The following is a 24,432-nucleotide window of genomic DNA, read 5'->3' as shown; positions in this document are numbered from 1 at the left end:
TAAACCAATTTAAGAAGATTTGATTCAGAATGTAATTTGTCAGGATAAATTGACCTCAGCTCTGTTGCAAACACAACGCTCTGCAGGACATTTCAGTTCATTGTAGCTTACAGAGAGCATGCCATGCAGTACTAGTGATGCTGTTACCTTAATTTAGAGGCTCAAAATGTACAATCACAAATAAAGTTTGGTGTGATTATGTTTGATTTGCTGCCTGTCTATAAAGTTGCTTTAAATAAAACGTGATGGTGATGTAAATAAACGCTTTTAAGCATTCAGGCAGCCTCTTAGCTCTCGTTTTCTCCCTGATTTCTGTGACCTTAACACAAGTAAATATCGTCATCCATAAATCTGTAAGAATCAAGAAACAGCCATTCGTCACCATTTCTCTCCGTTTCGACGCTTCCCTTTCTGCTCACATTGGACAAGCGAAAACCCCCAAAACAATGAGCATTTGATACACTTTCTTTAAAAGAGAAATACATTAATGATGCTCCCTGACAGTCTGCATTAATCAGAGGGGGCTCCCCCTGAACACAACTCTTTATCGGCCATCGATTTTCCAGTGGGTTTATGGCGAGCGACACACCGAGAAAGCTCGTCGCCGGGCGGCTGCTGGGAAACACATTACGGGGCTGTCAGTTGTCTCGCCATGCATCCTGCATCATTCTTTAAGCACATGAGAAGTTCATTACACCACCCAGCTCTGACAGTGCATAGGATATTAGGGACTGTGTCCATTGTGCATATCCTTGGTGGAAGTGTAGCACCATAGACATAACAGGGATTTTATTGCCAAAATATGGCTTTAAATTGATTAAAAATAAATATGGCTTTACATTAATTTGAAATTAATCCATTTTACAGCAAATATATGAGTGATTTTAAAGCTTTCAGCTCTACTGAAGTCTATTTGAATGTTTTCAGAAAAGACACCTCTGCACAATAACTCTGTCATTTATCCTTTCATAATAATATTAATGAAGTTTAGGTTATAAAACAAGATTTTCTCCCACTTCAGCAGCCATGTAGAAGAGTCTTGCTAAGTACTGTAGCACCATATTTGGAAATGACGATGCAGCAACAGTTTCTCCGGGCTCACTCTTACATCCTACACGTCCCATGTTGACCAAAAATGATTTCTCACCTTAAGACGCGCACGGCGTTTTGATTTATGATGCTTCACAACTACTAAAATTCAATTTCAGCCTGCATTGCACGCTTCTGATTGCCCCGTAAATGAGATAAACTGATAGCAATTTATTCAAAGATCCCACCTCTCCTCTCCTTTCCCTTTCTCTCTCTCCGGTTCTCTCAAAAGGAGACACATCCCAGACTTGGGTGAATCCAATATTTAAGCGATACGTCTGTATTCCAGAGCATTCAGCAGAACAGACAAGGTGATGCTAATAGAAAAGCTCGCAGAGAACAATGAGAGAGATAGAAAACAATGTGCGTGTTTGATGACGTGAGAAACATTCAGAATCTGCCGCCTCCAGTCTGATTACTCTTAGATTTCCTCCTCAGGAAGTCCAGGAGTCATCTGACTTCAATTATTCCTCTTATCGATGAGATGATGTTTGATAATGCCAGCCATCACTCATTCACGGCTTCAGTGCAACTGTGTTACTCTGCCAGGACAGTCCCATTAAGAGCTAAGTAATGTCAAATAAAACTGAAGTAATGGACTCTACACTAGAAGCTGCAAACTTCTTCTGTACACGAGACTGTTCAAAACGATCTGAGATTAACTTTCACCAGTATTCTGATGTGACCACTTATCTCCAGGACGCTGATGATGTTCACTCTAAACAACAATGTGGTCAACAGACCCATTCAGACTTTAAAGAGGAGCTGTCAGAGACCATGATAAAAAAGTGTAATGATTATAAATGCTAAGCCCCATTTAGGAGGCGTCAATGCCATTGTTGTTGTTATCCAGCGTATCAATCTTGTTGATTGATCATCCCGCTCCGGTGACATCAGTTTTATGGCCTCTGAAATGCGTCCCAGTGTTTTCACAATGCCATCCAATTAGGGCGCTCCATTCATCATTGGGCTGGAGAATCATTATTAATTGGGTGGAGAGCCGACTGCCACTCCCCTGCTGAGGAGGGCCACGGCTTCTGGAGATCGGGCCTTTCAGACGACGGTGAAAGAAATGGGGGCTGTGAGGGTGCGCCGTGCAGGGGGCCACATAGAGACACAAAACTGCACACCTTTATGTACTTCACAGGCATCTTCAGTCAGGACACAGAGGAGTGTGTGCTCTCTTTTTTCATTCTGACTCAAGAAATCTTATCAGGCTGAATAACAAATGCTTCCAAAAAATGATCAAAGACAAGTTTCTGTTAAGTCTGATATAAAGATTCATTTTCCAGTTTACTGCACTCATTTGTTACGGCTGAGATGTTTTTGGACCAAATAGTTCGGGGGATCCCTAAGAAATATAATAACTTTACGTGCTTTCTTTCTGTTTGCATTCACACTGCCGGTTGGAACGCTAAAGGGAAGTAAGCAAACTACAGCTATTTCACACTGACGGGCCAAAATTGCATTGTACTCCCGCTGCTGCACATATATTGAATAAAGCCTGGACTTCACTGCCACTCATTTGTCCATGCTGTCATTTTTTTGTAGTTTGTATTGTCTGTTTTTTATACAGCTAATGTTTGTTTTTTATTTTTATTTATTTATTTACTTTTTAAATACTGGTGCTGTATTGGCTCTCGTGTTTAACCAGTCAACATACACTGATGTCACTGAAGAGTAAAATTGAAAAGTGACATAGGAGCTAAAATACTTCCTCAAAACGGTGTTCTGAGAAATCAGATTGTCCCTCGCTGTTTTGGTGAAGATACAATATAAAAGGGGGCTCTAAGAATTCTGAAAAAGTTCCTTCTTTACCACTTAACTCCAGTGTTTGTCTGCTTTTGACTACGTATCACTTTCTTTCACCGTCTAGTAACAAGCTTCACTGGGAGGGCATAACACTCACTTTACACTCCAGCCAAATCCTACACACCGCTGTGCAGAAACACAAACCAACCAATAGGAGTCACTTATGCACATACATGGATGTGATCCCTCACTGGCTTCCTAACAGCAAGAACAGACAATTTTTCAAACCGAAGACGTATAGCTCAAACATCTGTGGGTTTTACTCCTCTGTGCTGACCACTGAAACTTAATAAATAAATCAGTTCAGCCTGTGAACTCTTTTTTGTTCTTGCACAACCAGGAGATGAACTAGGGTCTCTACATTTGTTAGGTTTCCATTTAAATTTAGCGCAAATTTTATTCGAATTTTCGAAAAATAAGCAAAAGAAAATGCATATGAATGTATGTTTCCACCCACTACCTCTATATGATGCATTAGAAGTTGAATATATGAGAAAAATATTATGCGGCACTAATTCATCCGTCAGGTTAGGTGAAGTAGAGGCAGAAGAAGAGGGCACAACAAGATGACACAAACAAGTGCAGATCAAACCTCCACCTTCTATTTCATGTATAAACTGATCACAGTCTTCTCATTGAGCCACACAGATCTGATGTTTTCTGCTATTTTTAGGCTCTTCAGTAGACAGAAACATCAGTTGATGTGGACCTTAAAACCTTTTCCAGTTAGGCACCTGTGTATCCCATAGATTATTTTCTTTTTTTGTTGAAGAGGTTTTAATGATTTTAAAACTGTAGCAATGTGACTGTGTTGTACCTTCGTTGCCCGCAGATAAGCCGTCTGGTTTCGTGATGCCCGTGCTCTTTTTCCGTCTGTGTTTCTTGCGGTTGGCGTGTGGTGAAGGAGGTGGCTCAAGTTTAGGGCTGGTGGCGCTGCCCACACTGGAAGTGGTGGGATCACTCATTCCATTGGCTGAAAAAACACAGACAGGGAGAACAATTGTTACTTTGATGTTAAATAAATACATAAATGTATTTCTGTTCCCAAGTAGGTGAGTTGAAGTTTCAGGTTCACAGCTTCAGTTTGGTATCTATTGTTCCACACTAACCTCACAATCTTCGCTCAGTGACATAAAAAAAAAATACCAAAGCTATAACGAGTCTCTCATGAATTCAAGAAGTTATATAAACCTGTTTAAATGCACCTTTCCCACTGGTGGGTCATCATTACTGAGCTTTTACTCTAGTCTGGATTTTTTATCTTTTCATTTACATATTACTAAACTTTTTCTTTTCTTTTGGAAGTTCTAAATTTTGGGATATTTACCAGTGAAGCATGTTGAAAATTATGCTGTGAATGTGAAATGTGAAATTTGCATCATGTAGCATCATGTTGGCTCTGCTTGTGCTTAATAAGAAAAGTTAGTCTATTGGTTATTAAATGTGTTCATTGCTTGCAGCTAAAGGTTCAAGTCCAGCATGAACAAAGCACTGTGTGACAGTGAAAATGAAACATCTATCTGTGACATGAGTAGAGTATAAAATGTACTGGTTTGAAAAATGCGAAACCATTCCTTTAAAAATAAACTAAACTGGCAGCTTCAGTTTCACCTATTCAACTCAAAAATGTATCAAATGTATGAACTAATAAATCATTGTGAAATGACACTGAGCGGTGAATAATGAACAACATTATTTACTGAAAGCTTCATGCAAAGTAGACTCAGACTTGTCACATCCTAAAAATGTTGCAAGAGTTGGAAACGACTCCAAAAGTATCGGCGTGGCTCCGGCTTTAGATCGAGTGAAGGACAGGTACGGGGCTATCAGTGAACAAATGGTTACCTAAGTTAGCCCGCGGCAAAGCTTTCTATATGACTGTCTGAGAGTGACAGGGGGCTAAGAGCCGGCTTTGTTTCTTGTAAGTGATTTTATAAATGTGATATTAACCTGTGCTACCGTTGGGCAAAGGGATAGGAGGGATGGGATGAGAGGAGGGGGTTGTCAGCTTGCCATCCTTCTGATTTCCTGACATTTGACATCACTTTCCCTTCTTTCCCCCTCCGGATGCCATTATGAATCTGAGGAGCGGGGGCCAGGGGCCTGGGGGAAGCAGGGAGGGAGGGCCGGTAGATGGGCCCCATATTGCTCTCCTCTTACCTCCCTGTGTGGTGCTGGCAGCCTCCTCCATTGTCTCCCATCAAAAGCTCATTGTAGTGTGGCAAACTCCATTCATTTCCCTGTGCACCGTCCCAGCCCCAGGGGTGGAGTGCAGGAGGACAAGGGGGCTCAGGGATTATTGCTGTTGTCGTTGCCAGTTGCACATGCTATAATGTGCGGCACTGTGCCATTAGCCAGTGTACAACATTAGGCCTAATTCGGTCATTACCTTTAGGGAGATGGGGCTGTCTTGGAGGAGTAAGATGGGCTCAGCAGGGGATTGAAGATGCTAACGTGGGGGGAGAGTGGAGCTCTGGGCCCGGGGATGCATTGTTTGAGCGTGGGCAAAGTGAAGAAGACAACACCTGAGACACATATTGTTACGTCTGGACTCAACTTAAGTTATTTATCTTGATGATTCACAAACAAGAACATCATTACTGGAAAAAATATGTTCCAATACTTTTCTCTTTCATTTATTAGAAGATAAGTGACCATCCTTAGAAGTGAATATTTCAGCATAAATACTGAAGTGCAACTTGGAAAATAATAATATTGATTGTACGCCGTCACATTAATAAACATAACACTGGTGCTTGTGCCGGACTACATACATTAAGCTCTCTGGTGTTTTGAATGGCAGCACGCAGCCACACATGTAGCAGCTCCTAGTCGAGGCGTCTGTTTCAATTTCCCTGCTCTCTTACAACAGCCCCCCTGAGACGAGTCATTAGCTGGCTCAGACAGCTGGGGGCACAGGGGTCCTCCATGTGCACCCCCCACCCCTCTCCTCCCACCCTCTGCTTCCTCCTCCCTCTCCATCCCAGCGTCTGTCCCGCCAGCACAGCTCCGTATGGCGGGTGGAAGACTTGAGCTCCAACCTGCCTCCGACGTGACAGCCAGCATTTGTTTAATGTCGCTTGAGGTTAAAGGGGAGGGCTGCCCCTCGGGGGGCCCCGACCGTGTCATAAACACCTCTAATTATCAATTTCTGCCCCTAATGTTGTGGAAAATGACCCTGGCCCTGCTCATAATGCACCTGAAACTCATACGGGGTGATGCACCACCCTTTGTTTTAGGGATGTCCCGATCGGTATCGGTCCCGATCAACGCATTTTTAAATGGATCGGTATTGGTAATTTTGAGCACGCTCCCTGCCCAATTCTTTGTTTACATCTGTCGTCACACAGGTGTCATAACAGGGAGCACGATTTGTGGGTGATATTCAAGTTTTATTGTGATGCTGCTACACCAATAAGTAAAAACTGATAAAAAAAAAACCTTTTCATGTTAAACTTAAACTGCTGCACCACTTAAAATGGCATTGAAATTTTTGTACTACTTTATAATGCACATTTTTAATTTTTTTCAAAGTTTAAATAGAAAATCAAAATCCATCAAAAATGAGTATGTGCATTATTCCCAAGTACATATTTAAGATGGAAAAATAATTTAAAAAATATATATATACTACTAGTACAACTACTACTCATAATAATAATAATAATAATAATAATAATAAAAAGAAGGAACAAGTAAGACTAAGGGGATTTAATAAAGTAATCTCCAAGGTAGTTCATTTTTTCCTATAACGCTGTAATAAGCAGAATTCTGATGGATTTTGTTTTAATTTGTTGTGACTGGGAATGTGGAAAGTGGAATTGTGCTTATATGACTCATTTATAGTGTTTATGTACTTTTATTAAAATGCTACACTGCATGAAATTTTGTTAGCAATTTCTACAGACACATTTTAGTTTGTTTACTTTGTCATTTTGTTGAAAAGAAACCCAAATTTTTAAATGGAATTAAGAGCTATTTCTAAAAAAATTTAGTTTGTTGACATAGTTATTTTATTTTTTTTTAATGCTGCACTAAGTGGAATGGTGATAAGAGCCATATAAAATATGTTTACTTTGTTATTTTGTAAAAAAATAAATAATTATATTTAAAAAAAAAAAGCCTTAAAGAACTGTTTGGATGCAGACATTTTTTCTTGTATTGCATCGCAGAGCTCTTAAACGGTCAAGCAATACAGTGGATTGATTTTAATAACTTTAAAGTACTTGAAGTGTGCATTGTGTAGCGGCGTCATCCAGGTAAATACAAGTATCGAATTGGGACTCGGTATCAGCAGATACTCAATTTCAAATGACTCGGACTGGGATTGGGGGCAAAAAAAACGTGATCGGGGCATCCACACTTTATTTGTTGAGCCCTTATTGGTCAATGAAGGTTTAGGAGCAGGAAACGGAAACAACCACAGCACACATCATTCAGCAACAACCTGAAATCTAATACTTGATTATAATGCAAAGTCTCCTGCCTTTAAGTGTTCAGCTCTAAACTTTGCACAACTGGTGGATTATGTTTCTTAAATTGAGTATTAAGAAGTTAGAAGTGGACTCATTCTACGAGCAGAGTATTCACTGTGGCGTTATTAGCCGGCTGTTAGTGTGTATGAGGGCCATCAGGACCAAGCTGGGTAATGAAGCACACTGGGGATCAGGAGTCTCTTTCCCACTCAGCCACGATCACCTGGGCAGCAGAATAGGTATCAGCCTAACCTGTGATTACAGTGTATTACACTCCCACCACGGAGATGACAGTTTAAACATGCTCCAGGATGAAGACTATGGGTGAGACAAAGAGGGGGCCGCTAACAGCTTCCTGCCTTTACCAACGCCATGCTGATAATGAATGAGAATGAAAAAAGGGTGAGAGAGCGAGAGAGAGGCAGAGGATGGAGGGGGTGTGAAGGAGGGGGGGGGAGTCATTTCATTGTTATTCAAGAGGCTCCGGGTGAGGAGCACTATGATTCCGCCAGGCCCCTTGACATGGCAGCCCTGCCTGTCCTCAATCAAAGCCAACGGCTGCAATTAATGGCAAAAATTAGAAACAATCACCGCCTCCCCCTTATTATCCTCAATTAGAGCGTACTAATCAAGGCCTGATCGCGCTCTGCTGCTCTCTCCAAACTAAATGTCAAACTTCATTACGGCCTAGCGTAGAAATCAAACGCCCCACATGCTATCACCCTCGCATCGGGAGGCCAAGGTATAAAACACAGTGCCACAGGAAAAGGCTATCTGTGCATTAACTACCTGTGTCCTCATATGCAAACTTAGAGAAGAAAAAGCACTTATATATAAATACAGAGCAGTGCAGGGCAGAGTTGCAGCATAAAAGTCTCAGAAAGAAAAAAGGAAGCAAACTTTTCCTGGAGAATAGATATATATATATAAAAATATAATGTTGTGATAATTAGCACAGAATTATTCACAAAACTCAAATGGTAAAAAGCAAAAAATACTGCTTTTCTCATTAGATCTGCAAGTAACATTTATTTTCATTATGGACTAATCTCTTGACATTTATTGTACATCTATCTGTCCTGGGAAAGGGATTCCTTCCCAGTTGCTCTTCCTGAGGTTTCTTTACTTTTTTTTTGACTAAAAGACTTTTTTGGAGGGGGATTTTTCCTTATCTGCTGTGGCGGTCAAAGAACAGAGGGTGTCGTATATATTTAAAAGCCCACTGAGGCAAATTAGGACTTGTAATATTGGGCTATACTGAAAAAAAAACAGAATTGAATGGGCTTTAACGAACAACTATTTCCACTGTCAATTAATCTGTCGATTATTTTCTAGATTATTTGATTAGTTGTTTGGTCTATAAAATGTCCGAAAATGGTGAGAAGTGTCCATCAGTGTTGTTGTAGTGAGGACATCCTAAAATGCTTTGTTCACAATCAAAAAAATATTTAGTCATAGAGGAGTAAAGAAGCCAGAAAATATTCACATTTAAGAAGCTGAAATCAGAGAATTTTGACTTTTTTTCTACAAAAAAATTTCTTCAGTCAATTATTAACAAATTAGTTGGCGCTTAATTCCATAGTTGACAACTAATCGATAAACCATTGCAGCTCTACTGCTGATTATTGCCTCAATAATGTTATATTTCAAAAAATGTGGGAAAATAGCATATAAAAATGTCCATTATAAATTCAGAGGTGTTTTCCAATTGATTGTATTATCAGGTCAACAGTCTAAAACCCACAAGATATTAAATTCACTGTCATATATGACAAAGAAGAGAAGCTGATAAAGTAAATAAATAAATGACTGATGAATCGAAATGAAAATTAATGCATATTAATTTTCTGTTGACTGACATAATTATTCATCAGCTTATCCTTACACTTATCCTTACACTCACACAAAGAAAACACATTCTGTTCTTCGGTTAGGACAGATTTTAGCATAATTTTATCAATATATTTTTTTTTAGCCATGAGATCTGTGAACCAAGATCTTTCTTTTTTAACTACAGGATGATTTTGAATTAATTATCTCCCATAGAGAGCACTTCAATCTTTTGCCTTTGGAATTGTGACATTACTCACAGTTTGACCACGACTTAAGTTATTGTCATCAGCGAGCCCATCACGTTGCTCCGACATCTGTTTGAGCCTCTTGCTTTTAATTCAGCCTCAAAGATTGAGGTGTACCGAGGAGAGCGGGATCTAAACAAGCATCCAGTGCATTAAGAATGAGCGTCTTTATGAATGCAAGCAATAGAAAAATTGGGCCGGGATTTAATCAAAAATCTGCGCTCAATATTCAAGAGACGTTACTACCTCTGCTTCTGCCTTTGCTCAATAGGTTTACAAATGAGGACATTCTTTAAATAATATGGAAATGGTTACCTGGCTAAGATGCATTCATTCTCCTGTGAATCATCAATCTGCTGTTTTTGCATCTCAGAATCACATTTTATGTTAACCTGCAACCTTCACCAAGGATAATGGAGTGATTGGGCTAGGTTCAAGTCAATTCAAATGGCAAAACATGAGCACCCTTCACTGTGGAACACCCTCTATTGATTATTGAAGGCACATTAGGATGAAAGATAAGGGGGTCGTGTTTCAATCAAGTTGATGTTTTCTGATAGTCCAGTCACACTTTGCGCTGCATTCTGCTGCTTTAATTCACATTCTTAAATCGTAAAGAGACATAAAAACATGATATTCGGAGAAAGTTTTTGAGACGCTGCTCCCTTAAACTGTCTGCACTGACTATGCACTGATTACAGAGACCCTCCTTCCCAAGGACGAGCAACATATCTATCATTTGATGCAACGTTTCTACTATTATTTTCAGCTCATTTGCCTCATTCAAGCTCATTTGTGGTTACCTTAAGAGTAGCATGAAAATAATTGAAGAAAACAGAATAAAGGAGCAAAGTGTGGATCTGATTTAGTTGAAGACTGGATGCTGGTTAATGAGCTATGTTAATATTGAGGGCTTTTCAGTTTACCAAACATGAAAATGGGAAATTCTGAGCCTCCTCGCAGCACAACGTTTAGGAATTTGTCCTCTGCAGACTGGCTGCCACATTCACAAATATCCCCCCCCCCCCATACACACATTGTATGAACAGACGCAAACATGTTCCGTGGAAAAAACTCACATACAAAAAAAAAAAAAAAGAAAAAAATCAACGAGAACACACACACACACTCATTTATTTGAGGACCCCACGAATCTAAGTAATTCTGCTTTGGGCATGCTGCTGATGGGAGACAGGGGTAGGGGGTGATGGAAATGCCTGCGTCCAGGCAGAATTGATCGTTTGGCAGCTCCAAATGAGAGACAGGCTTGTCTGCGGAACCACGAGGGCCGTGCAGTTGGACTCCAGCAGCGCTCGTAAAGTGCGCTCTTTAAACTGCCGGGGCCCCTGGGAGCCCATGGGGAGGGGGGGAGCCGCCGCCGTGCTAATGAGAACTACCAGAGTGCAAACATGCATGGAAATGACTGTTATTCTGTTGATGTGCATTTAAGTGCTTTTTTACTGCCAACCACAAAGAGAGGGAAATAACTGGTGATGAATGGTACCCCCAAAAAGCATTCATTTTCCTCTTCGGAAGAAAAGAGAGGAAAGCAGAAGAAGAACGGAGGGGAGGAGGGGGGGGATAAGAGTAAGATGGAAGGTAAAGACAGGATGGGTGTGTGTGTGTGTGTGTGTGTATAGACATGCATGGTGAATATATTATCTTACTTCACTCAAGTACAGTGACAAGGTGCAACGTGACACTGAGTGGAGATGCATCAGTGGCGGAGAGTTAACCTTCACCACTCCTCTGCTCCGAACACGCCGCTTCTATCAAAGAGCAGCAGCCAAAAAGGTCACAGCGATCACAGCCCTGATCACCTAATTATGAAAATGAGGCTTGTTCCACCTGTCTGAGAAGCTTGGGAAATGCTGCCTACATCTATTCATTTAATTCACTCGACTTTGTGGTGGCGATATGTAAATTTTGATGTGCATGTTGAAACTTTGGAAGAGATTTAAGGGACGGGAATGTCTTACGGGCTCCGCTGCTTGTACTGGTGTTGATGGCTTCATTCCACTGGTCAGCGCTGGACACGGAGAAGGAGCGTTGGTGCATGCCGTCTTTGCTGCCGCTAAACAACGATGCGCCCGTCTGGAGGGATGAGCTGCTGTTGGAGTGAGGAGCACCTGGAGGAAAAAAGTGACAGACACAAGAAAATTAATCCTGATTTCTTGATTTCCTGATCCTGATTGTGTTGTGATTGTTTGAATTATTAACTTAGTCTGATATGACGGTTTTCTTTAACCCCATAAACCTGTAAAATGGTTTGACTTCTTTAAAAAAAAGCAATAAGCAACATATCAAGACATGGCCCAAAACTTACCAGGAAATTAGGAAAAAAAAAAGCAAACAAAAAAAAACCAAGTAACAAGAAAAAATAACTGATATTAAGCAAAAAAAAAAAAGTAAGTAAAAAAACAAAAATAAACAAGAAAATGACTCCAAATATTCCTAAGAAAATAAAAAATATGTTTTTTCTGTACTATAATTTTAAATATATGGTTATAATAATTATATATATAGTTTTCTGGACATTTTTCCCTAGAATTTTTAAATTTCCCCCTTTTTTTCAACTAATTTTCTAGTCCCCTTTTAGTAATTTCTTGCATTTTGCAGGACATTTCCTACCAAGTTGCTCATTTTTTCTAATGTTTCTCAAAGAAATCAAAGCTATTTGCTCAGGTTTCAAGGGTTAAAATGCTTGCGAAAGGCATCTCAGCACAGAAAACTGATGTTGATTCAGGTTTCGAGGGGTTTAACACAAAAAGTCTGCCAAAGAAGCAATAATGATGCAATCCAGCTAACAGTTTTTTGGAGTTTCTTCAGCACTGCAATGCTGCTGCCACCATATTTGTGCACATCCCTCTGTCAGCCAACCCCCCTCACTCACACTCACACACACACACACACGAAACCCCCTCCCCTCCGCCTCTGCCTCTAATTAGCCCTTAATTAACAAGATACACTCTGAACGCTAATTATCTCGCCTCATCCCTCTGACTGCCACATCGATCTCCACTGGCGTCAGCAGGCGTTCTCTCCCTAACTTCCAATCAGGCGAGCCGCGGACGCCTGGCTCTCTTTACTAATTCATGGGCTAGGCTGCGCCATGTGGGGTCCTTCCCTCCTGTTCACGAGCAGTCGCTACAACACATCCTAACTACTGTGGAAAACTCATCGATACACTGCCAGGCGTGTGCCAGGAGCCAGATTAACTGCTCGAGATTTACAGTGCATCAGAATTTTGTGATTTTATTCTGATGAATTATTTTAACATAATATTTTGTATGCCGAACAGGGAAATTAGTCATTTTTGTATCAAATTAGTCATCAGAGAAGTTCATTTTTTTACAGTGTCTTAACTCCTTTACAGGCAGCTACATTGAAAAACAATACAATTTAATGAGGTAAGCTGACATTGTTTTGACACTAAAAGGTTAAAAAATCAGATGCTTTGTTTTGGAAAACAAGCCATATCTCTGATTTCCCCCACAATGCTTTTCTCATCATACAGGTATCACACATCAGGGCCCTTTCTTCAATAATTACAAAAGAATATCAGTTTCTGATTGAGGTGACAATAACAGAAAATATAGTGTGTGGGTCGTGTGTAAAGTAAACTAAGCGGCACGGGTGCTTGTTAGGATAATATGTCCTACTCATTATCTAGAGTAATAAGTGTATCAAATTCACATAATCATGTCTAATTAGTATCAGTAATTATCTTGTTGGGCCCAGGAATATTAATCTTCAGGTCCCAGAGGGGAGGGAGCAGGATCGCAGCAAGAATGGGAGAGAGAGCGAGGGAATCATGCTGAGGAGCACCGACTAAATTAGCATGCTGAAATCAGAGCAGAGGAGGAGGAGGAGGGGGGAGACGGAGCTGTGGAGTAGAGGTACTGAAAAGAAAATGTGAAACTTTGTTTTTTTTTTAAAAAGTGACGGATGAATGATACACAAAAATAAGCTCCTGACTGCAAGAAAAAGGCTTTTGATTGCTTTTATCATTCTTGAATTAGAAAAAAAAGAATATTGAACAATATGATTTATGCAAAAAAGCAGTACGGTTGTGTCCTATATTACACAGACGAACCTTTAATCACCTCATTGTTTTGATGTAATTCTTTATTAACTACTTTTGCAATTTCTTCTCTTTTAAAATTTCTTTATTTCCAAAGTTTGACTCTTTGACACCTTAAAAAAGAGACATAAAAAACTGTTAGATAACTGCGAGGCAACTTCCATTGATATTTAAAATTCAACAATCACGTCTAATTGTCAAATTGGATGCTAATGATTAATGAATTATACATGGCTGTATCCATTAGTCCCCAGAGACCACTCCTGCATAAAGGGGAGGATAATGTAATTACAGTGGAGAAATAATCAGCTTGTGGCATTAAAAGAACACTGTACTGGCAGCTCCAGCCAGGACTCACTTCAGCACGACGTTTCACAGCTTTAGCAGCGACACTGCGGACAATGACGAACCTGACAACTGCTAAATGACGGCCACACGATTTGACTTAATAATGAATGCTGCCAGCTTCAGTAATCAGTTTACTGTTTTGACTGGTGAATACACCAAGCATGACAACTGCAAGAAATGTTTAGAATAATAAAAAACTATGATGTAACCTAAGATTGTAGGAGAAGTAAAAATGCATGGACACCACTGACGTTGCAGTCTTGTAATACTGGCCCAATATTATATATAGTTTACTTATTTATCTGTAATTTTTTATAATTTTTTGTAACTTTTTCTATTTTTTAAAAATCCTATTTTTAAAATCATTTTTTAAAATTGTCTATTGCACTTAAAAAATGTAATTTATGTTATCTTGTGTCCAACCTGCGATTTTTGTCAGATTTAATATATTTAATGTTGAATTTATTGTATTTGTATGACTTTAAATACCTATAAAAATAAGTAAAATTGTTAGCATTATAGTAAAAACGTAAAGTACTGCTTCATAAAGATGATTAAATGTATTGTTATTATTTTTGCAGTAACTATTCACAAACAATCAAGGCATTTACTGTGGAATTGTGCATCATGTAGTCAGTGGTAGAAAGTAATTAATGACATTTACACAATTACTGTAGCTAAGTATAAGTATTAGAGTACTGCACTGTAAATATACTCCCAGAAACATTTACATTTAACACCATTTCATTTCCTGACAGCTCTAGTTACTTTGAAAATGAATATTTTACATGACTTGACTTACTGTAACTTGTTTTTCTAAATATCTAGTTTTAGAGAATAAACTGCTCCACAGCATGAAGCTGTAAAACATTTGCTTCATCTCTGTGAGCTACGACATTAAAATGTTCTCACACCTTTTTATGCATCAGCTATAATAATTAAGTATTTAATAAGACATTCTGTTGCATAATGAGTATTTTTACTTTTTACACTTTAAGTGCATTCTGAATTAATGCTTTTGTACTTCAACTTAAATACAAGTTTGACAATGATCTGGGCATTGCTACTTTCACTGTGATAAAATTATGAATACTTCCTCCACCATTGCACATAAATATTATAGTGAAAACATTATTAAGGAAGAGGAAATTCCTGTTCAGTTAAATTCAGAATGATGCTTTTCATATCAAGGATGTTGCTCCACGGATGCCTCGAGTTTACTTCATTCTTATTAAAATTAATTGACCAACTTAAAAGTACGAAGCACCATTATGAGCATTTCTTGCTGACTGTATCGTCATGTGTATGAAGAGATAACAGAAGACACACAGTGTGTTCTGCAGGCTATCCAGGGCTGGGGTGTTAAGTAGAGGCGATGGATTAGCGGGGAGCAGCGCTGCCTTGCCTCTCATTTCTCTTTAGGCCGGGCCGTCAGTGGGTTGATGAGCCGTGACGAGGCCTGACCCCTCCGTGGAGTTGTTGCCATTATGTACAAGTAGTGGGATAATGAAGCATTCATGCTAATGTGGGCCGGGCAGCACATCATCTGCGGCTGTGTGTAATCCACCAACATCATCCTGACCGACGCCCAGACACCCCCCACTCCACCCCCCCCGATTCTGCTGCCGCCGCCAGTCCCCACGAAGCCACTCAGACTTAAACCTGAGCATTATGCGAATTATACTTATATAAACTGTTTGCATTAAACAAACTATACGATTTTTACTTTACCCCTTGTCAGGACAATACCTCACTATTTTCTTTACTTGTGTAAACATCTCACTTTTTGGCCATTTTGATGTGTTTGTTATTTCTTATTTTATTGCTTGCATATATTTCCGGCTCACAAATGCTGTTATGCAAAACTGTTACTATGAATTTGATGACAATTTGAAGTTATTTTCTGAGAGATGCATCTGGGTAGGTTAAAAAAGAAATTAAATTGAGGAGGAAACAAATATTTCTACAGACAAAACAGCTCTTGAAACAAACTATTACTCTGCGATTTCAAAGCAGAGATACATGCACCCACAGGGGATACTTCTACAGTTTCCAGGGACACATGCAAAGACAGAGGAGTAGCTCAACTTATTAAAATTTATAAAATTATGAAATTAGACAACTAATTTTGTTGTGGGGACAGGCAATATACGGATGTTATATTGTGATGTGAAACTAGACTTTGTCTTCTGCTGCAAGAGCAGGAAGGTAATCTTACGTGAGGTGAATACCAGTGAAGACAGAGAGCATTACCATTCACAATTAGTTTTTGACATTTTGTTAAGTAGCTTGCTCACACAAGGCGAAAACAAAAGCAATCCGGACAATATCCAGATGATTTCGTGGCATTAGAAGTGCTGTCTTTTCCTGGTTTCAAAGGCTGCATTATAACAAAGTGATATAATTTCTGAATTTACCAGACTGTTCTAGCTGTTTTATTATTTGCCTTTACTCACTTAGTCATTATATCCATATCACTGATGATTATGTAACAAAAATGAAGTACCAATCAACCCTAGTCAACCCTACAATACTGTCACAATATTGATATTGAGATATTTGGTTAAAATATCATATTTTTTCTCCACATCGCCCAGCCCTAACTAAAAGTGCTGGATAATATTTAACACATCTAGCTTCTGCCATTATTATGGTTTATTTATACTCCCTTTACGTACCAAAATAGATATGTTTATTTTGAACATTGTAACCTCCGCTGCCGACATATTTTCATGTGTTCTTTATGTTGGCCTAAATAAAGCCTGTAGAGGGCAGAGTTCAAATGTTCTAGCAACAACAAACAAGGTGATCTTGGTGGAGGCTGTGCTAATCTACCTTTTACAGGTCGTGTTGTTGATGGCTGTGGCTTCTGAAGTCATCAAATTCATAGGGGCATGTGGAGGAATAATTTGTTTTACTATAATACTGATTTGTACCACTCCGTCATTTAAAAAAAGTCTCGCTTGTAATCTGCTACACTGTCCCACAATTTCCGATGGTACTCGGTTTCATCTGTATCCCTAAACTTTGAGAAAACATGCAAAAATACAAATAACATGAACGTGAAACAGGAACAGAAGGCTCCATCTGCATCTGCATTGAACATTGAACATGAATTTGCTTTAACCCTTTGAAAACTGGGCAAATAAAGAGTATTTAAAAAACAACATGAGAAGTAGGCAATGAGCAACTTAAGAAGAAATGATCCAGAAATTTAAGAAATCATTAAAAAGTACTAGAAAAGTACCATAAAATTATCCAAAAAAACCAAAACAAAAATATGCTAAATAATTTAAATACATAAATATGATAATTATAATATAGTTCTCTGGAATTTTTTCACCCATGCTTAAAAAAAAATAATATTGTAAATCTATTAATTACTTGCATTTTGAGAGACATTTCTTGCCATGTTACTCATCGCCTTTTTAGGATTGACTCTAATTTGCTCAGGGTTCAAAGGTTTAAATACTTCAAAGGGTTAAGTGGTAGTGGTACAAATCCGAACATGGCTGAACTTAAACATATCAACATAACAATGCCAACTCATACATATATGATTAATGGTATTAAAAACCGTTTTAAATCTGTTAAACGGGACACTTTGGGAACCTGACGAATGAAGACGTGGTACTTGAGTTAATCTAATGTGGCTGAAAATAATGACTGGGAGTTACTTTTCGCTAGTACCCCCAAGAGGCCAGATTGCTCCAGTATTAAAACACAAGTCTCATTGTGGCAGTAGCAGGGCCTGCTGGTCAGTGAATATGTGTCTACTGGTTTTACTGGGCCACAGATTAGAACTGGAGAGAGCGAGGAGGGAATGAGCTAAACACTCCTGAAATCTCCACCTCTTCCACAAGCATCTCTCTCCCCAACAGGATTGATTCAAAGTGACTGGGCCCATTAATACTTTGATACAATGTATCTGTCGCCGGTGACACGGCAGGATGCGTGTTAACAGGGAGGATCATATTTAAAACGGTTCCGCTTAGCACCCAGCAAAGGAATTAAACCTGGCCGCTTGGCAAACTCGTGGGCGCATGCGTTCTCTCATTTACTCTCTGTCTCCTCAGCCTCTCCTCCACATCTTCCCATCTCCCCCCCCATCCACTCCGCCCCTCCTTCTCCCCGTCGCTATCCCTCTTCTCCCAGTGATTATAAAGGTCTTTAGATCTAAGGAATGAATGAATTACCAAAGGCACAGACAAGGCTTGTGATTTGGACGCCGTGAATGAAAAATTACCCCTTTGTTCCCTTCATCAATTGCACGTCTAATGAAATCAAAATCCCGATCGCATAATCAGAAGAGGGTCCTCCACCCAGAGAGAGACCTGATGTGATTTGTAACCTTTCTTTTCCTAAGTGGAGATTAAGGCGAATCTCCCACACATTGTTCCCTGATGCACGAATGGATGGCAACTGAAAATCTTGGGAATTTGTCACTGAGGCGTTCTTTCAAAGAAACAGAGAAAACTAGTTATACCGCCATGCCTTCACACAGAGAAGATCTATACAATCAGTGCAGTTTCAAGGTGGTTCTTGAGTTATGGCCAAAAGCATGTTGTATGAGGTCACTGAGACCTTGACCTTTGACCACCAGATTCTAATCAGTTCATCCTTGAGTCTAAGATGATGTTTGTGCCAAATTTGAGGAGACTCCATCAAGGCCATCCTCAGATATTGTGTTCAAGACAATGAAATGAATGCAAAGTCACAGTGACCTTGACCTTTGAACACCAAATTCTAATCATCTCATTATTGAGTGCAAGTTAATGTTTTTGTCAAATTTGAATAAATCCCTTCAGGTGATCTTGGAATTGTGCCCACAAAAGTGAAATGAATGTAAGGTCACTGTGACCTTTGACCACCAAAATCTAATCAGTTCATTATTGAGTCTACTGGAATGTTTGTGCCAAAGTTGAAGCAATTCCCTCAAGGTATTTTGGAGATATCATATGCACAAGAATGAGATAAATGCAAGGTCACTGCAACCTTGACCTTTGAACACCAAAATCTAATCAGCTCTTCATTAAGTCCAAGTTAACGTTTGTGCAGAATTTGAAGAAATTCCCTTGAGGCATTGTTGAGATATCATGTTCACAAGAATGTACTGGACAGATGGACAACCTGAAAAGATGCTATCGCCGGCGCGGAGACATAACAAACCAGTTGGTGCCGTTTTCCCCAAACCTGGTCTGGCCTGTTTTTAAAGGCCCTTTGTCTGCCCCAATGACTCCCCTCAACCCGGCGCTCAAGGTTAACAGATTTTGGGATGGGACAACCTCGATCCAACGTCCTCTGCTTTGTAAACTCCTACATCTTCCTGCTTTTGACTGATTAACCCGTTCAGCGGTGGCAGCACCTTGCCCAGGTTGAACAGTCACCTGCCTGGACAGTGCTAATGGTCCCTGCCGACCCGTCTTTGGCTCTGTACCAACTCACAGCCGGTTAGCAGTAACCTGAGCGATGGAGACACTGTGCTCATTTTACAGCCGATGGAGGACCCCGCCTCCCTCCGGGGATCATTTTGTTAATTAGTATTAATTACTCTTAATCCTAACCCCTAAATCCAGTCACTGGCTTCCCCTCTGTAAACCTGCCAGACTCTCCACAGCCTCCGGTGGCTCCGCTCGCTGGGAGAGGAGCTCTATTTTTAAACTTGAAAGGAGGAGAAACCCTGGCACAACGCTCAAGACCAAACTGGTTTTTGTTGCTGTGACCCGACTCGACCACAGAGGATAAAAAATAACTAGGTCAGTGTCACTGTGGCATAACAGTCCAAGATAAATAAACTACATTTATTTTTTGTTATATTTGGTTTTATGTTTAAACACAATTTTTAAATCCCTGTTTAGTAATTCAGAGAATTAATAGATTTCTCATAGACGCTCATTAAGTAATCATTGTGTTATACTGTGAGGCAGCTAATTTGCATGAGTGAAACATATGGAAAGTAGATAATTGATCTGCTGGGATCCATTTTTATGATTAATCACAAACTGAGGATGTAGAAAATGAGTACAGTCATAAAAGACTCATTGAGTAACAATTACATATTGTACCTATGGTATTTTTACTCTTTTGCGCAGTTCCTGACATACAGTATGACAGATCCCTCTTTACCTACCATGTCAATCCTGTCAAATTTACAAATGTAAGTGAATATTATAATTAGGAGGCATTCATTTCTATACCACAACTATAAAAGAAAAAGAGAAAACGTCTTTCCATACAGCCTGTACTTCAAAACTGGCGGCTAACAGTATCATAATTTATATTTATAAAATCAAAATAACAAAAAAATCTATTTCTGCTCCAACACTATTATAGTAAAAAGACTAATTATTTAATCTGATTATAACTTTACTCAAATTGTGTTTTTTGTTTTAAAGACTGTTGCTGCTTTTGTCTTATTTTGGGTTGATGGCGTCATAAAAATGATGACATATATTCAATACTTTATTCAAAAACCTCAACAGAAGCTCCAAATAAATTAAAAAAAAAAAAGACATATGGTACAGCTCTACACACGTGTTCTAGGGTCTGACAGATTATCGGCCTGGCCTTATGATCTCCAAAAACATTAATTAATTAAAAACTGCAAAGACAGTGTCAGCATGGGAGGAACTTTTACTTTGTCAAACCTCAGGGAGCTATTTTTATTTTTAAATTAAATTTCACTGTTTTCACATATTTAAGCCTTTGAACCGATGTGTGTTTCGATTCTGAAGCAGGGAACAAAATGAGTTTCTTTTATCTGAGTTGGCAGATCCTTGATTGTTAGTTTCATTAGTGTGCGATAACTTCCACAAACTTGTGGCTCATGTTCTTTTTACCACAATTTCCAATCATAAATTGAAGGTAAAACATTGTGCAAATATATACCAATCATATTCAAGATGAATCACTCAATTAAGTGATTGCATAAGTGTTGGAATACTTAAAATGCATTTCTTAAATTGTGCATTAACATGTGTTCTAAATATGTGAATGCACTTTCGTTACTCTGGTCTTTAGCCTTGTAATGAGGACAGTAAATGGCACCTGTGTTTCCTATGCCCAGCTGCAAGGTGCTGCGGTCCTTGGTCAGCCCGTTGGTTTTGGGACTGGCAGTAGGGGCGACGGTGGCCACTGCTCTGGGTGGTCGCTTCCCAGGAACTTTGACTGTTGTCCGCAGCAAGTCTATCTCTTTCCCATGCACATTCTGCATGTAGTCCTATTGAAAGTGGGGAAAAAAGAACATATGAATTGTTGTGAATGGCGTGCTCTCTACTCAAGTAGAGTCCAAATATTCCCACATATTCCCTCTCAGTTCAGGGAACTGATTATACACAGCAGACCAACAAGAATCCAGGAATTATGGAGGAAAAACTAATTAAAAGACTATTCAATTTCTATCCCCATTAGTCACAACCCATCTTAGACCTTCCACTAAGGGTGTGTGATGGTGGAAAAATGATTGTAAAGCCATTATACATCACCTGTGCCCACGCCGTCTCTCCAAATAGCGAGATGTTAGGCTTAATGAATGCAAACAGTCTCATTCTCTTTCAATTTGGGCATTTGATTTGGTTTAAAGCGACTACTGCCCAAATGTGGGAAGCCAAGGTGAAAATCATTGGGCTCAGCAGAAAAAAGACCCAGATAGAGGCGAGCTCGGCCTTTGCCGTCCCCCCACCGGCTCCTCTGCTTTATTACCGTGTCATAAAGCACTCATTTCTTTCCCAAGCCTCCTCGCTAATTACCCAGTGAGCGCTCTCATTTCATTTTATTGCTGGAATTAACAGCCAGATCGAAGCGTGCAAAGCTATTAAGATGTGTGATTAAGCCACATTCAATTAGTTTCTACAAACAATTTAATTGATGTAGCAGATAGAATTAACAGAAGGTGATTGTGTGGATGGCTTGGCTGACTGCGAAATTAAAGGTTCCCCTCTTCCACTCTCAGTCTGCCTCCCTCCCTCTTTCTTCCTCCCTCTCTCCTTTCCCCAATCTCTCTTCCCCTTCCTCACTCCTTCTCTGCTCCACTGCTCCAAATGAGCTCGAGCTGTTACCGCACTAATGTAACTGTCTCCCTTATTTCACCTCCCTCCGTAAGTCAACAGATTCATAGATTCATAGATTGCCCTGATGACCTGTAATAGCTGTAATGATCAAGAGATAGCCTGTTCAGTCAATTACATACATCACTGTAGCACAGCTCCGCTCTGCTAATAACTGCTTGTAAATTAAACCGCTAACACACTGTCAGTGCAACAAGGCCACACACAAGGTTCATGTCTAACTGTTGAGCTTGTGTTCAAACTTTGAGCTGTCTCATTAGACCCCAATATCTTTCATTTTAGCTCGCCTAGATTATCTAAAACAGTGGTTCCCAACTGGTCCACATTTCTCCTTAGTCATTAAATCATGGTCCACAGGTAAGAGAAATTACCACATATTCAATTTTATTAGACAAAATTAAATAACACCTGGGCTTAAAACACAGTGAAATAAAAACTATTGTAAGAATGAAGTGCAATTAGTTAAGATTAGGGGTGTTTCTAGCATTTGAGGACATTGGGTTTTTATTTCGGACCTTAATAGGGGTCCCACGGTTTGAAAGGTATGTTCTGTTTAGAAAGTTTTGGCTATTTTTTTTTCCTTTTAAATATTTTGGGGTTTTTTCTCTTTAAAATTTTGGGATTTTTTTTAAGTTTTAGTGATTTGTTCATGGTTTAATTATTTTTTTTGCGTGGCAATTTTCTTTTTTTGTGTGATTTCTAATTGGCAATTTTCTTTAACTCTTAAATTTTTTGTCTTTTTTTTCCTCTAAATATGTTTGGTGATTTTTTAAAGAAGACATGCATTCAAAAACCACAGACCCTGTGAAAAACAAACAAAAAAACCCCCCAAAAACGTAGCAATTTATCACAATAAGAATCTGTAAAACAGAAATTATCCTTGGATTTTCAAATTTCCAATGGTCTGTGCACACATCATGTGGGATGAACGCTTACTGCTTTTCCCCTGAGTCACTCAGGGAGGCTCACGGAAAAATATCTGTAGTTTTGTGGAGGGTAAAAAAAAAATAACTGACAGCAAGGTTTTGACAAACTTGACATGGTCGAGAGTCACTTGCAGTCCATTCAGAATGAACCCATGACCCACTTTTGGACTGCGACCCACCAGTTGGGAACCACTTATTTGAAACATTTTTAACCCTTTCAACTCCTCACCAAGAAAAAAGCAATAGAAAAAATGTTTAGACTTTAATAACAAAAATCTATGTTTATGTTTTTAAATGCGAAATATACCTCTACCAAAGGGTTGAGATGGCTGAAAAAAACCCCATGTACTGTAATAATGCTTCCAACATAAATTAATTTGTGACCATGGAATTAGTAGTATTACCAGTAGTAATATTATTTCCGTGGATATTTACTGTTACAGTACTTTAAAAATGTCTCAGAAATGGTGAAATAATCATACTGATAGAATTTCTTTCCCCAAATATGTAATGAACTAACATTAAATATATGTTAATAAAAACAGTAAATATTCAGCCCTTTTTTATTAATAAAAAATGCAAATGTATTATCTTAGCATCACTACTTTTACCACAAAAGCCTGATTCAACTCTACAGTAAAACATGGCTTTAAACAGCAAAAAATCATACTTATGATTTCACTGCATATATAATGGATACTATTAAATGTAATGTTCATTTGACAACTATGAATAATCATAAAGTTCATTTATATTTTAGCAAATAGTCAAATTGAATTCCATTACCTTTATCATCAAAGGCTAAATCAACTGTTTGGTAGAGCATGTTTTTAGAAAATTATTTGACTCGTATTTTTTGTATAAAGTTACATAAATCTGTTTACCTCTGACACTATAACAAGTTGCATAAATATGCCTACATTTGAAAATCCCACCCCACAGAGTGCTCATGTCTGGCGTGATTTTTCTTGTAACTAACTTCCTGTAAAAGGAGAACTGAGGGGGCAGACTGTTTAAAGACACAGCGACATCTAGCCGACTTTCTTATCATAACATTTCTAAACCGAATGGCAGAGACAGCTCAGTCAATTGAATTTTTTTCATTAAGATACAGTGACTCAAAATGTGCTCTACCATACGGCTGAGCAGGACGTTAAATGGTTAAAGGCAGTCAGAGTGACTGGAGGAATTGAAGGGATTTTGGAGGAAGACGGGCACCGGGCTCCTGAGCTGTCTGCTGCCAGCCAGCCGAGTGTTTAAGAGGTATTAGCGGCCCAGCGGGATTCTGACAAAGATGGATGTGGGAGGCTGGTCAGGCTCTGCTGCCATGCGGTGAGAACCATTATAAATACAAGCCAGCGTGGAGTCTGGGTGCGGCGGGCACGCAGAAGCCATGTCTCCATTAAACGGCACCGGGGATGGGCACCACAGGGGGGACAGAGATGACCACTAGGAAACCCTGTTTCTTAATACTACGCTTAAAGTCACGGGGTTAGCTAATATAGCTGTTATATACTCTGTAGAAATAATGAGCCTGTATGGTTGTAATCCAGC

At 39.2% G+C, this 24,432-nt stretch overlaps 1 protein-coding gene across 2 annotated transcripts in view; it reads right to left on the bottom strand.

Annotated features, from left to right (window-relative positions):
* agap3 (ArfGAP with GTPase domain, ankyrin repeat and PH domain 3) overlaps positions 1–24,432 on the bottom strand; it is a 167,482-nt gene that overhangs the window by 29,765 nt on the left and 113,285 nt on the right. For both annotated transcript variants that reach the window (XM_042498498.2, XM_042498497.2), the window contains exons 11-13: positions 20,934–21,105; positions 11,434–11,583; positions 3,719–3,874 (exon numbers count right to left, since the gene is read on the bottom strand). In XM_042498498.2, the coding sequence (XP_042354432.1) occupies positions 3,719–3,874; positions 11,434–11,583; positions 20,934–21,105 (478 nt within the window). The remainder of the gene's footprint in view (positions 1–3,718; positions 3,875–11,433; positions 11,584–20,933; positions 21,106–24,432) is intronic.

Source organism: Plectropomus leopardus, chromosome 12 (genome assembly GCF_026936395.1).
Source record: "Plectropomus leopardus strain MGB_pleo_1.0 chromosome 12, ASM2693639v1, whole genome shotgun sequence".
Classification (NCBI taxonomy): domain Eukaryota; kingdom Metazoa; phylum Chordata; class Actinopteri; order Perciformes; family Serranidae; genus Plectropomus; species Plectropomus leopardus.
This window is presented reverse-complemented; position numbering and strand designations above follow the sequence as displayed.